This window comes from Pygocentrus nattereri, chromosome 6 (genome assembly GCF_015220715.1).
Source record: "Pygocentrus nattereri isolate fPygNat1 chromosome 6, fPygNat1.pri, whole genome shotgun sequence".
Taxonomy (NCBI): domain Eukaryota; kingdom Metazoa; phylum Chordata; class Actinopteri; order Characiformes; family Serrasalmidae; genus Pygocentrus; species Pygocentrus nattereri.
This window is the reverse complement of record NC_051216.1, coordinates 46029717-46045211: the sequence shown is the minus strand read 5'-3', so window position 1 is coordinate 46045211 and position 15495 is coordinate 46029717. Positions and strand designations below refer to the sequence as shown.

The 15495-nt window shown below is 42.7% G+C and overlaps 1 protein-coding gene across 10 annotated transcripts in view; it reads right to left on the bottom strand.

Annotated features, from left to right (window-relative positions):
- Nucleotides 1–1245: 1245 nt before the first annotated feature.
- lrch1 (leucine-rich repeats and calponin homology (CH) domain containing 1) overlaps nt 1246–15495 on the bottom strand; it is an 87317-nt gene continuing 73067 nt past the window's right edge. For 8 of the 10 annotated variants that reach the window (XM_017724646.2, XM_017724651.2, XM_017724647.2 and 5 more), the window contains one exon: nt 10306–11026. In XM_017724646.2, the coding sequence (XP_017580135.1) occupies nt 10751–11026 (276 nt within the window). In that variant the 3' untranslated portion in view covers nt 10306–10750. Of the gene's footprint in view, nt 2968–10305; nt 11027–15495 lie in introns of those variants that run through there. The other 2 variants (XM_017724652.2, XM_017724654.2) reach the window with 1 other exon arrangement.

Below are 15495 nucleotides of genomic sequence, written 5' to 3'. Positions count from 1 at the left end.
TCTGACAACTGTTGCGTAAATTAGAGTACGTCTGTAAGTCTGTAGACACCCAAGGTTTCCTCTGAAATCAGGGGGTCTAACAGGGGGTTCGTTCCTCTACTCTTCTGGAACAGCTTTAGACTAGGATGTCGGAACAAGGTCTGGGAGGTTTAAACCAGCTTTAAGCTCAAAGAATTGGCCAAAAGCAGCAGCACATCCATTTTCAGGCTTTCAGGATTCACACAGCAGGTAAAAGTGGCCCAAATCGGAGGTTTTGGGTTCGGCTGTTCACGCTGTCTTTTAAACGTGATCTGTACGTGACGTCTGTGTCTGAACAGATCAGCTCCTAAACCGACCTGCGTGTGCAAAAGACCAGAGCGTCACGCGGCTCATCCGGAGGTAAACAATCACGGCTGCCAACGAACGGCAGTCGCTCACAGAGGCTTCAGCTCCATCTTCACCAGCATCACAGGAGCCATCATGAAGCTTCACTGACTGACAGCTGGGCTCATCGCCCTGAATGTGATCCAGCTCGCTGTAAAACGGGCGCGGTCACTTCTTTGGTTCGTGTCCTCGGATTCTTTAAACTTTGCCTTCAGACTTTTAACTGGCCACTCCTTTCAAAACCTTTTCGAGCACGGAGGGTTTGGATTACATGTCTGGCATTTGGCAGACGCTCGTATCCAGAGCGACTTACAGTTTGATCATTTTACACAGGGAGGTGAAGGTGGTGTTGGGAGTCTTGCCCAAGGACTCTTATTGGTATAGTGCAGGGTGCTGAACCAGGCGGGGACTGAACCTCATTCCACAGCACAGGAGGCAGAGGTGTTACCCGCTGCCATACTGCTGGTTTGGATCAGTGTCTTAAGCCTTTTTTGGAATATCAGCCTAAATGTTTCTGAGGCTCAGCAGTGTGAAATTATGACGAATGTCGAGTTGGATTGATGTGAAAGTCACATGAATTCCGGATCTGGCTGTTCAGACTGAGACGTACTGCTGCAGATTGGACGCGTATCAGATTTCAGCTCCACACACAAAAGCGTCTCAAATCGAAACTGAAAATGTCAGATTCAGGCATATTATAAGGGCATATTGTCAAGTGAAATTATTAATTAAGATTAAGTGACCCTTATTAATCCCACGATGGGGAAATTTCACCTCCGCATTTAACCCATCCGTGAAGTGAAACACCACATACACACTAGTGAGCACACACACACTAGGGGGCAGTGAGGACACTTGCCCGGAGCGGTGGGCAGCCCAATCCACAGCGCCCAGGGAGCAGTTGGGGGTTAGGTGTCTTGCTCAAGGACACCTCAGTCATGGACTGTCGGCTCTGGGGATCGAACCGGCGACCTCACAGGGCCAGTTCCCCAACCTCCAGCCCACAATTGCCCCAAATGATCATTACATTACATCTAGTTGATATATTTCCTATTTAGAGATGGTTGTGCACTTATTATAAGATTCTCTTGGGCATTTCTAGACACCTTTCACTTGTTTTAAGAAATTTTGTTCAGTAAAATTCTCACTTTTGCTGGTTTCAAGCTCATTTCTCATAACAAGCAAAATGATCTGCTAATATATGTGAGAGCGCCGTATTCCGTACAGTTGGCCCTTTTCGCGTCTCAGTAGTTAATGCGGAAATACCCGAGGTCATACAGGATGTAATGATTGGTTGGACTGCCTAGCAACCAAGATGCATTTTGATTGGTTACATTTGGGCCAATAATTTTAAAGAAATAATAAAAAATCTTTATCATCAGTTTGTGCTGCCAGTGTTCCGTACACCAGCTCCCACAGAAGGAACGGTTTTCCGTAGTGTTTTCCTGCATTTTATTTGACGTTTTATGAAATCTAATTGCATAAAAATATAAATTAACTGATTATACTTATTATAAAAGTGAATTAATATAAACAATATGTGCAATAATGGGGCGACCATGGAAAAAAAGCCCAGTAAAGTGAGGCGGTGGTGTGAAGCTGCTCAGCTGAGAGGGGTCTGCTGGGGTCCCTGGGCTGACGGTGTAAACTCAGATTAACAGCTCAGTACTGAACCCACCGTGTTTCATGGTGATAACCCACTGTTTAATGTTAAAAACGTGCTAAAATGCATTTCAACTGGCCGTGAATGTTTCCCCACCCCATTCACATTCCCTGTTTCCCCACCTGCCACTTTTGGGTTGTGCTGAGGGCCGGTCACTTTTTTTTCGATTTGATGTCCAAACCCAGTTTAGATCGCCAACCAATTTGATGGAAATTGAATTAAATGTCCAGAAAGCGTTTTTATTACACAAATAGGAAACATCGCAAATGTAATCAATACTCTGCTCTTACGTTAGTGAGATACTTTTACTAAACAAATCTAATTAAAACAAGTAAAAATGCTGAGAAATTAAATTATTACTTATAACAATCTCAATGGGAGAAATATTAAATTTATTAACTAGATTAAAAATCATTTTACTTCACAAGATGCCTTTTTTGCGGTGCACATATTTGCTGCTGTGTGAAAACTGCATTGATTTCGGATGATTCCAGCCACACAGCTCATCCTGAAGGTATTGGATGGAGCTCCATCACAGCAGAGAAGAGTTCCACTGCTCCACAGCCCAGAGCTGGGGGTCTTTATACCCCTCTAGCCCATGCTTGGCATTGGACATGGAGACTTTAAGCCCAGGTGCAGCAGCTCCAGAGCATCCCGGATATATAGAGGATATAAAAGCTGAACTTGAGGAACCTTCAGACATTTTATGGCCTTAAAGGTCTATTTTAGGTCTTACAGACGTTTGTAAGGAACCCTGCCTGTAATGTGAACGTAACCGAAGAGAGACGGGCTTCGTGTTTGAGCGTGGAGTGCATGCTTTGGACCTCTCATGTGAAAAGGTTCTGTTTGGTTGTGGCTTCTTCCAGCAGGGCCTGGACAGTGATGCCCACTTTAACCAGCCCCTTCTCCTCCAGAATGTGATGGGGCAGACACAGCTTATCCTGCAGAGAGAGAGAGAGAGAGAGAGAGAGAAGAGAGAGAAAAAAGAGAGAGAGAGAGAGAAAAGAGAGAGAGAAAAGAGAGAGAGAAAAGAGAGCGAGAGAGAGAAAAGAGAGAGAGAGAGAAAGAGAGAGCGAGAGAGAGAGAGAGAGAGAGAAAAAAGAGAGAGAGAGAGAGAAAAGAGAGAGAGAGAGAAAAGAGAGAGAGAAAGAGAGAGCGAGAGAGAGAAAAGAGAGAGAGAGAGAAAGAGAGAGCGAGAGAAAAGAGAGAGAGAAAGAGAGAGAGAGAAAAGAGAGAGAAAAAATAGAGAGAGAGAGAGAGAGAGAGAGAGAGAGAGAAAAGAGAGAGAGAGAGAGAGAGAGAGAGAGAGAGAAAAGAGAGAGAGAGAGAGAGAGAGAGAGAGAAGAGAGAAGAGAGAGAAGAGAAAAGAGAGAGAGAGAGAGAGAGAGAAGAGAGAAGAGAGAGAGAGAGAGAGAGAAAAGAGAGAGAGAGAGAGAGAAAAGAGAGAGAGAGAGAGAGAGAGAGAGAGAGAGAGATGGAGAGAGAGAGAGAGAGAGAGAGAGAGAGAGAGAGAGAGAGAGAGAGAGAGAGAGAGATGGAGAGAGAGAGAGAGAGAGAGAGAGAGAGAGAGAGATGGAGAGAGAGAGAGAGAGAGAGAGAGAGAGAGAGAGAGAGAGAGACAGAGAGAGAGAGAGAGAGAGAGAAAAGAGAGAGAGAGAGAAAAGAGAGAGAGAGAGAGAGAGAGAGAGACACGGAGCAGGACAAACAGAAATAAATGAGTTGGGAGGGGTTTGCAGGAGCGATGAGAGCAGAGTGGACAAAAACTAATGCAGACTACATTTTAAAACTGACCTCAAGCAGTAAGTCTGTGTGTTTGTATTAGGGATATAAACTTCACAACAGGTCAATCCAGGAAACGATTCAATGCATTACAGAATCTCCAGTTTTGATCCTTTTTCATCGCCGCTGACGGATCAAAACCTCGTATCTCCATTTTTGTCGTTTTTCAGTTTTTGACATTATTTGAAAACACCTGTTTCTCTTTACATTGTGTGTAAATCTCATGATGAATGGACCAAAAGAAACGGCCCAAAATGAATTCTGGTTCCTTTGACTTCCATTGAAAGTAAAGTAGGTTTTTTCCTTCTCCTGTAAAGTCACCAATTTGGAGATGCACGGTTTTGGTCCGACAGCCGTGACATATTTGTATCCCATTTTTCTCCCCAGTTTAGTCATGTTCAGTTCCACTCCTTATCTGGTTCTCCCTCTATCACACGATGCTACCAAGCTGGGAGGGTGAAGATGGGAGTATTACATCTTTTAGGCTATGCTAGTACATCGGCACGTACTGAAACATATTCACAGCCAAGGTGGTTAAATGGACATCGTGTTGTGGATCCCAAGGTGGACTGATTTTTGTTTCAAGGACAAAATGGCTCTTCTTTACATCTGGGATGCGACCCCTGATCCAGGATAATATGGCACTGGACTAGCAATAACTTAGCAACTACCTGGGAAACAACAGCAGTGCCCTTGCAACAAACTGTCTTTGGCTGCGTCGTCACTGGGCATCAAACTCATGATGTGGCTGACCCTTACGTGGTTGCCCCACAGATGAATGACTTCAGAATTAGCTCTAAAATACACCGCATACCCAAATGTGGCCATTCCAGTAACAACAACACGCCAAGCTTTTTTGAATGATTACATTTGAAAATAACTAAGTGTAACTAAGTCCATACTTAGGCCGCATATTTTACAGAATATTATTAAAACCCACAGACTGACCGCTGCTTCTCTCAGGCCAGCGCATGATTAAAAAGCACAAAAATAAAACTCGCAGGTGAGAAAAACCCAAAACTGTACATTTATTACCGTTCATTTACAGCCTTGTAGAAACCGCAAAGCCTTACAGAACATTCTACAGTAAATCATCCTCCGATCAAAAGCGCCTGACTGACCATCCAGGCTCTCCAGTTTCTGAGATACAGAGGATTTAGTAAGTGGTTGCGCCTTTTCCCTTAAACTGAGAGCGATGGGGTGAAAAGGGTGCACAAGTCATTATTTCGGAGCTATCGATGCTTCATCCAGGGATTACTCTTTCAGTGAATGTGCATTTAACTATCAAAAACAGAACGTACAACTTTGTGACTGGAGTATGTTTATAATTAGCCTATATCTTATGTTTTGTGAAATGTATTCAGGGGAGTAATAAACAGAAGGAGTCTTGCGGCCGAAGCGTGTTTATCGTATATACGCTGCGTTTAAAATGAACAAACTTGCTTCAGGTACCACAGAACAGTGAGGTGCTGCTGTGAAAAAGTACATTTAATTATTAATAACTTTACATTAATACGAACACGGGTGTCGTGGTGATCATGATAGCCTCTCAGTGGCTTATGAAACCACTTATTTTATTTAAGATTGTATTTCATACAGTGATATTAACAAACTTCAGCCAAGGAATCAGTATCGGATGTCAGGTGGACCAGCTCAGCAGGGCTCACAACCACAGTCACCACAAACCCACTTCAGCTACTGCGGCGGTTACAAAAACAGGTAATAGGCAAGTCCAGGTGTATCTGACACTGTAATAAATACAGTGTGATTCAAGAGGGCAACAATATGTGGTAGAGTTCTTAATTGAATGTGTATTTTTTTTATAGTAGCCCTAATCAGATATAATAATGCATTTGTAAAGTTTGTGATTTTTTTCTGTGATTTTTTTAAAGGCTGATAAATCATAAACATTTATTACTTTGAGAAAAATACTAACTTATAAAAAATGTACTATACTATGACTAATAAACACCAGAGCTTTAGATATCTGATGTGCTTCAATGCAGAGATATAGAAGCTCAAAGCTGTTCCAATTTTATTTTTATTTCTTCAGCACACATTATTTTTATTTTTTTCAGTAAACATGGATTCGACATGGTAAACATGGTAGTTCGAAACTTCTTAAACCAAAGAACAATCCCTGAAGATCCCACGTGTCTAACATCAATAGTTCAAAAGTTATGACTTATCAAATATTTGCAGTTTTCCAGAACATTCAGTATAAAGTGAAAAAATTAAGGCCATCTTTTAAAAGTGTGTATATCTCTGGAAATAATAAAGATACAAGCCTGAAATTGTACATACTATCCTTCGGACACGATGTCACCGTTTCCAGAAACTATTAAACAAATCTGAGATGGTCAGTCAGAAAGGCCTTCACATGAATTGACCCTATAGAGCCTTATGGAGCAGCACTAAACTTAACAGCGACAGAAAACAGCCTGCCATCGTGACCAAAAAGAACCTGGTGTGGAACAGCAAAGCAGTCACGGAGGAACTGAAGCGAGATACGAAAAAAAAAAAAGAAAGAAATTTACCTTTAGATGTTTATTAATAAGGATATTTTCTGTATTCTATGAAATGAGGTTGAAAATAATGTCAAATTAGGCATTTTAAGACTTACATATCTGCAACGTCAAAAAAAGTGCAAGTTTGCGTGACTTTGCCCTGAAAACGAAGCGTAATCCACGTGCGAAGCTGCTGCTATATACACGCTTGCATGTGGTTGATTAGCCCTTCAGTGCAGTGCAGTCAAGTCTCAGTCTTGTTAAAACAGAACAAAACAAAGTCCCAGGAGCCACTTAGCAAACCAGAAGATCCTCATACGACGCAATGTTGCGCAACACTGTGCAACTTCCAAACACAGTCAAATCGGACAGGTGAACGTGCTGAGGATGAACACATAACCCACATGATCGTAAATGTGTTGCGTACAGTGTAGGAGGCGAGAGTCGCTATGCTTTGTTTTAGCCACTAGGGGGCCCTGATGGCCCATGTCGTTCACCACAGTGACGTGATTCATTAGATGTTACTGTGCTCGGCTAACCCAGCTGTTAATCCTATTCTGCTCAACGTTTGGTGAGAACCGTGAATAAACTTGGATATCTGAAGCTGAAATGTGTGATGTTTGTTATGAGAGGGCAAAAGTACTACAGTCGTATGCAAAAGTTTTGGGGCTCATGGTCAAACTCCGCATTCTGTGGATCTTCTAAGTGAAAAAGAGATCCACTGCCGAGAACACGCTGCGCATCTCGATGTACAGTTACTGCTTATTCGCTGAATTCTCCGTTTTTAAGTTATTATTAAGTTATTAAGTGACACTTTTTTGATTCCACAACCTCTGCATTTAACCCATCCATGAAGTGAAACATCACTAGTGAGCACATACACACTAGGGGGCAGTGAGCACACTTACCCAGACAGAGCGGTGGGCAGCCCAATCCACGGCGCCCGGGGAGCAGTTGGGGGTTAGGTGTCTTGCTCAAGGACACCTCAGTCATGGACTGTCGGCCCTGGGGATCAAACCGGCAACCTTCCGGTCACAAGGCCAGATCCCCAACCTCCAGCCCACGACTGCCCCCGAATAATTATGATAAGTCATAACTTTCTCCATCTGGGTCGCAGGGGTGCTGGAGCCTATCCCAGCTACACAGCAAATAATCGAAGGGATTTATATCAAAACGCATTATAGATCATTTTTGATAAATGTATACACTTATTTTTTTCATATTCTTTGTTGGGAGTGGGCTTCATACATGATTAATACCATCTTTAACAGAGAAATAGACATGTGTTGTGTATTAGTGTCAGCTGGTTTTTTTTCCCTTCAAAAACTCAATATGTTCAAATTTTTATAAACAGATATGCAACAATTTGGAATGAAACCCTTGAAACAAAAATCCTTGGAGTGGATTTGTTAAAGCAGCACTATGTAGGATTTGGGGATTTGGAGACCTCTCTGGTGGATGTGTGTAACTGCGCACGACGATGTGCAAGGACGTGTCTTCTGAGGACGTGAGCGAATGATCTACTGTTCACATCTTCATCAGTATAACGATTTTTATTTGAGGCCGAAACGTTGAGTTGACCTTGAGTTGAGCCCATCCTTGTGATGTTAAACACCTAAAGACGTCCGATGTGGTCCAAAAAAAATCCCGCCAAATCCGTCCAAGTACCCCTGACTTTAAATGATTTTTTCAGGCTTTACAGGCCGACTCACATATCATATTTTAGCGTGTTCCTGTTTTTTCCCCCATGCTCAGGAATGCTACTTCTTTCAATTCTAACAAAATATTATGCAGCACTGCTTTAACTTAGTTTGGGCTCAAAGCAACAAAACAATGTAATTTGACCGGGGGTATTAAAACTTTTGCATAGACTGTGAGTATGTGCCTATGACTGACAGAATATCCTTTAATCTGTTGACATCTGTGGTTTTTGCTTTATGTATGGCCTTTTTCTTTAACTGCAAATAAACATTTGGAAAACCAACGTAGTGTCAAATCCTGTGGTAGAGAGAAATTTAACTGAATTTTATCCAATTATTAAATGGATAAAAGGTAAACAGAGTCGTTCAGAGCGGTTTGCTGTGAAACGCTCTGTTCTAGAGAAACTTGCCAAGTCGGAACTGTTCACAGTGGTGGTGATAGGAACCAGACGTCCACCTCTAAAAGCTCCCTCGCAGAACGTTATTACATGAGACGATGACCAGGCCTGACGATCCAATGGGTTTATCTGTTACCTCTGGTCAAGTTTTCAGGTGAGCTGGATCTTTGAATGTATTTTGATTTTGAAGCTCCAACATGCCAAATCTATGATTTCCAAAGCCAAATATAAAATATGAGCCATCCAACCTTAAGGAAAAACATTGGCCTTGTCAGAGATGATCTGTGAACTTCTCAACTTCTGCACATAAAGTCATCAGAGGTAAGATATAAATGGGGGGGATCGTTTATATAATATCATGCTTGCTGTGGCAGTACGCTTTAGCCTACGATGCTTGACAGTCTGGGTTTCTAAGCTGGCTGCTTGCTTTCGTCTTATGTGCGTTTCAGCTGTGCAAATTCAGCTTCATTGGGGTAAATATTTAGCTTCTCAAAGGCAGATGCATGCTTTATTAGACAAAGTGTTACACTGGTTGTTGGGTTTACACTAACCTGTGCGCTCAGTTATCCATAATCTTGCTATTGTTTTGTCTCCATTGGAAAAAATAGGCATTCGTAGCAGTAGCCAGGTAGGGGCCCACAAAACATTTGTCCCCAGGGTCCAATAACTTGATTATGCTGATTGAGGCCCGCCGGTGCTGGATCATTCTTTTACATTGAGATAAAATGCAATTTTTTTTTCAAATCTATTCATGGTGGAGATGTACACGCAGGGCACTTTGAGGGAAAACAGTCCCCAAAGAAGTTATATTTTCAGATTTAGCACTATTTTACCACCACTGACATTCCATATAAAGCTTAGAAGACACGTGTAGGTTCTATAATTGTAGGTTCATATTTCTATATATGCCTGTATTTGTGTTGTAGTCATACCGACCCCTGGTTCCTTTCGCCACCACTGTAGGGAAATCCGACTCAGCAAGCACAGAACAGAGCATTTCACATCAGACCAATCTGAATGACTTTGTTACCATTTTAATGACTGAATAACGCAGAACTGTTTTAAAAATGCTGGAATTCCCTTTTAAGTCATCTCAATCAACCCGAGTGATTACTGACACTGTATATACTGTTAAATATTAACATGGACTAAAGCACGGACAAAATTCAGGCTTTAAGATGGTTTCTGCTGTTTCTAGCTATGCAATTTACTTCTGATTTTAAACGCTCAATAAACATCTCCTCCAACTCTGAAGTTAAGCTTTCTGAACATGGTATCTGTGCATATTTTGATTATGAGATGATGAGGATGAGATATTTGCTGGAATATTACTGCAATAAAGCCTGTGTGTAATTATAAGACGTTCATCAGGTGTTGGGGTGGGGGGAGACCTTCAATTATGGGGAGGGAAAGTGCAGACCTACGCCACCTGCTGGTTGTGTTCAAAGCATTTTAAATCGTTTAAATCATAGGGAAATTTTTGAAACTTACAGCTGGAACTTCTGTGAATCGGTCATAATGCAACCATACAAGCAAAGCAGCTACTAACACGATATAATAGCAAAATATTTTACTGAGTGAAGATTGAAAAACAACTACACCACAAACTCAGGGCTCACGGAGGGGGATGTGTGACTGTAACATCATTTGCATAATTCTGTAGTGCGTTTGGGGAAAGATTATTTAAGGGAAACCCCACCAATTTTTAAATGATTAAGATGTAAACAGAGTCGTTCAGAGCGGTTTGGTGTGAAACTCTCTGTTCTAGATAATCTTACCGAGTCAGAACTGTTCACAGTGGTGGTGATGGGAACCAGACGTCCCTCTAAAAGCTCCTCACAGAAAGTTCCTACATGAACTGGTTCTGAATTCACTGCCTGATGACTGAGACGCTGTTTTATGAGAGTTTAGAGAACTTCAACTCCATTCATGGTGGAGGGAGACATGCAGGGCGCTGTGCGGCAAAATAGCCCCCAAAGAAAACTCATTATTCCAGATTTTCCGCTATTTTCCATCATCGATATTCCATATAAGCTTAGAAGGCTCATGTAGGTTCTCTGGTGGTTTTAGATAGTAAATAAGAAGCCTATATCTGTGTTGTAGTCATGGCAACCCCTGGTTCCCATCATCACCACTGTAAAGACGTCTGAACCATTTCACACCAAACCCACTCTGAGCGACTCTGTTTAAATCTAAAATGACTGAATTTATAATCAGTGGAATTCCCCTTTAGCCTGTTCTGCATCCAAACAGCAGGGGGAGCTCTGACCACTTTCCCTCCCTAGATCTGGCAGGTTTGATGAGCTTTGTGTGCTTTCTAGAGTCGTGGGGTGGTCAGTGCTATGTCAGTTCGCTCCAGCTGTAGGCCACAAACAGCAGCAGCAGGCAGAAAAGGTGAACCAGGCTCGAGCCAATCAGATCCCAGATATGCCAGGAAGTGGGCGGAGCTTGGGAGGGAGTGATGCTCTTGCTCTCGTTTTCTTTCTCCTCTCCGTTCATCCCTCCGTCCACCTCCTTCGCTTTCTCGCTCTTGTCCAGCGCCACCAGCGCTCGGACTGTGGCCCTGACCGGCCTGAGGGAACACTGCAGAATATCGTATGCCGAACAGAGAGAGGACTGAGAGAGAGAGAGAGAGAGAGAGAGAGAGAGAGAGAGAGAGAGAGAGAGAGAGAGAGAGAGAGAGAGAGAAGAATGTGAGGAAGGGAAAGAGGAGGAAAGAGTTAGGGAGGGAAAGAGAAAAGGGGGTGAAGGAGAGAAGGAAAGAGAAAGAGGGGCAGTGGGAGAGAAAGAAAGGGGGAGAGAGTTAGGGAGGGAAAGAAAGGAAAAGGGGAGAAGGAAAGAAATGGGGGGCAGAGGGAGAGAAAGAGAGGGGGAGAAAGGGAGGGAAGGATAGAAAGTGGGGGGAGAGAAATATAACAAGAAAAAAAATAAGCAAAATGAGAAATAGAGAGTAGGAAAAGTGAAGTGGTGGAGATTCAAGTAAGTAAAAACAAAAGTATTTCAAATAAATAAACAAACAAAAAACGAAAGAGAGAAATTTGGAGGGTAAGAAGAAGGAAGGAGGGACGGAACAGGAACACAGGAAGGAGAAGAGAGGTCATCCGTCAGTCCAGAACAGGGAGAAAGAAGAAAGGCAATTAGAAGAATGAGAACGCTTTAAGAGCCAGACAGTCACTCAGGCCCTGCTGACCACTGAGGAGGAGAGCTAGCATCGTCACATGCTGTCTAGATATCTGTCTGTCTGTCTATCCATCTGTCTATATATGTCTGTCTGTGTGTCTATCTGTCTGTCTATCCATCTGTCTATATGTGTCTATCTGTCTATGTATCTGTCTATCTATTTGTGTGTCTGTCTACATGTGTATCCATCTGTCTATATATGTCTGTCTGTCTGTCTATCCATCTGTCAATATGTGTCTATCTGTCTATGTATCTGTCTATCTATTTGTGTGTCTATCTGCCTGTCTATCAATCTATCTGTCCGTCTATGTGTCTATCTGTCTGTCTATCCATCTGTCAATATATGTCTGTCTATCTGTCTATCTATTTGTGTGTCTGTCTATCCATCTGTCTATATATGTCTATCTGTCTGTCTATCCATCTGTCAATATATGTCTGTCTATCTGTCTATCTATTTGTGTGTCTGTCTATCCATCTGTCTATATATGTCTGTCTGTCTGTCTATCCATCTGTCAATATATGTCTATCTATTTGTGTGTCTATCTGCCTGTCTATCAATCTATCTGTCCGTCTATGTGTCTATCTGTCTATCTGTCTGTCTGTCTGTCTGTCTGTCTGTCTGTCCGTCCGTCTCTCTCTCTCAGTGGACAGGTGCGGCAGGCTGGTGTTGGAGGCGGATGCAGCAGTGGATAAACGCAAGCTAGCAGCAGGCAGGCTAACAGCGCAGCAGTGTTGCAAGAAGCAAAGCAGCTAAGCTACAAAAACAACACGAAAGCTTAAATCTGCTTCACGGCAGTGAATAAAACTAAACGAAGAGGAGGAAGACTCACAATCTGTGCACTGATACCGGCTACCGCCAGCGCATTGGCCTGGATCCAGTCATGTTTAGATGCTGCACGAGGAAATTTTTCCCTGTAGACAACAAAGGACTTCCAACTGGAAACCAGTTTAGGCTAATGCTAATGCTAAACAATCACAGCTGCACAAAGCATGACAGATGAGCGGAAACAGATTCAAACAAACGTGCGTGCACCCTAAAGCAAAGCCGAAGCGCTGAAGCAAGCATGGCAAAAGCCCGCGGACAAGTTAGCATGAGCTAGCTCAGCTCCGTGCTCTATAGCAGGCTAATGAAGTCTTCCATGCTTGTACTCGGACCAGCGTTCCCGGTCGTGCATGGTTTGGACGGAACTCACTCCTCATTGTAGCCTGTTGTGAAAATTCCAGTGTGACGTAGTGATGCTTTCAGCGTGTTTCCAGAGTGCCACAGCAGGAGCAGAGAGACGGACAGATGTTGTATTTTTCTACCTGTTATCTGCTTTCCTGGCACGGAGTTTTGCTCGTGGTGCTTTTTGGGAACGCAAACCTTGCCAAAATGCGTCTTTGGCTACGACGGGTCCAGGAAGTCGATTACCTTTTCCGCAGGTTTCATTGTCTTGGCTGTGAGGCTATAATGCTAAACGCTAGGCTAATTTTGCAAATCGCTTTAAGTGCCTCATGAGGCTGAAACTCCGTTAGACACCAGTCCCAGTTCTTCTTTTTACCCCGGCCCCTCGTTTTCGGGTGTGGAACCGAGTTACAAGGAGCAGTGGTTGAAATCTTGCCCTACGAAATGGGACCCTCAGATAAACAAACAAACAAATAAACAAACAAACAAACACTGCTTTATTAACAGGCTGCTAGCGCTGCTCTGTAGAGCATCATATTCCTTCAAAGAGGGGGGCAATTATTTATTATCGCCCACCCCTAATTCTTCAGTGATGTGAAGCTGAAGTCAGAGATTCTCCAGATTCTTGTTCAAATTTTCCCGTTCCACCTTAAATCGAGCAGCAGTTACATTATGCTGCTTCAGGCCTCAGAACTGCTGGACTATTTAAGGTGGAACGGGAAAGTTAGCTCGCCTGCTACTGAGACATTCGCATGTTATTAGTGATTTTTTTAATGCTTGTTATGAAGAAAATAACCAAAATACACCGAAACCACATTAAACTAAGATAAAACAGTGATTATTGTGTTTTTTTAACTGAGAAAATTCTCACGTTTGTGGGTTTCTCTGGTCTCTCGTTCTCCGTCTCGCCGGTTTTTCTGTTTTTCTCGTGTCTCTCTGTTTGGAGTCTCTGAAAAACCTCCATTTGGAGGGTCATGTAGCCCCAACACTTCACCCCACCCCTCTATCTCAACAAGAATCGGGACACCCGACCTCTAGACGTGAAACAGAGGGCTAAGGGTTCAGTGGAATGGGCGAGAGGTGAAATGGGACTGGGCCTTACTTGAAGAGTCACTAAAAGGTTCTTTTAAACAGAGTTCTGAACTAAGCAGCGCTGAACTAACACGTTTCAATTTAGTAGGTGCTAAAAATGTGGCTAACAGATCACAATCAGAAGAAAAATTTGGAAGCCTCTAAGGTTTCCAAGCCCCTTGGTTTGCCTTACACTGTTAGAAATGAAGGTTCTGTTCAGGTCCATTTCTTGTTCATCAAGGTACAAACAGTGTAGATGTTCCCTCAAAGCTCCAGCAGTGGTTTTAAGGTCTGATTGTGGACCTTAAATCAGTTCCTCCAGGTGAAAAGTTGGTATTTGTTCCTTTTCATAACCGAATGATTTAAAACAGAGCAGTAGAGTAAAAGCCTGGGGGCGAGGCGGGGTGCATGGAGTCAGTCCAGCTTAGAACAGAGTGGATTATGGCTCAGTTATGTTCCCTGACTGAAGGTACTGAGCTGGAGCCTTGAGGGTCCCACCCCAGGGACAGACTCGAACCCTTATTTCTGAGAGTGAACTGGTGGAAAATCTGCACTGCTGTTTTTCTCTCCTTGAGATCCTTTGAGCAAATTTTATGATGCCAATTCTGTCGTTGGCACAATGTTTACAATACAAATAACTGCCTCGGCTCAGATTGTAACACATCATAAACAAACGGTGATCGCCAACAGCGTCATGATGGCAGTTTTGTTAGAACGTAGAACAGGAATCTCTAAGAAAAGCTACAGAATCTTACAAGTGCAACCTTCTCAGATAACTTGCAGTCTGTCCACTCTGCGGTCATTCTGGCGACACAGACAATTATTCCATTTACATTTATGGCATTTGGCTGACGCTCTTACCCAGAGCGACTTACAATTTGATCAATTTACACAGGCAGTGTTAGGAGTCTTGCCCAAGGACTCTTATTGGTATAGTGTAGGGTGCTTGTCCAAGCGGCGGATTGAACCCCAGTCTACAGCATAGAAGGCAGAGGTGTTACCCACTACACCAACCAACCATCCATTTCATCAGTCATACAAGACCAGAGTCCGATCTCTTTAAATGGATAGACCTGAAAACTTGACACTAAAGGCCAAATAACCTTTTTCAAAAAGAGATTTGAATTCTGACAAAATTTGCAAAAACAGCAGCGTTTGGCTCAAATAATGCACAGTAAAGTGTGTTTTTCTGGCTGTTGCCATTACATATGCACACATCTCTACAACAAGGGGGGCTTTTCCCACTTTCCCGGATTTTCTCCGTAAACAGTTACCGTGTTTAGCGTTAGGAGCTTTCCTATTCGTTTTTCAACCGGTGCACTGTCTCCTCCTCCTTTATAATGTCTCTGCTAGCACTGGTGTGTTGAATGTGTAATGCCACAGACTTTTACGGTACGGTGTTTCAGCTTTTAGTTTACATGTTGATGCCATAAATTCATCTTAAACAAAAAAAAAACAAAACATACTAATAAGAAAGTTTGAGAAGAAAGTATTATTTTAATGTGAAATCTAAAATTTTACCAGTTGGAATTCAATTTTGAGATGCGAAGATGCGGAGAATAAAGAATTCTTTAATTTTCCAAGTTTATTTTAATAGGGGCAAAAAATTTTGACTAGTATGTTAAATTTAAATTAAACTGTAATATGCATGACACCACGTTTAATGTGC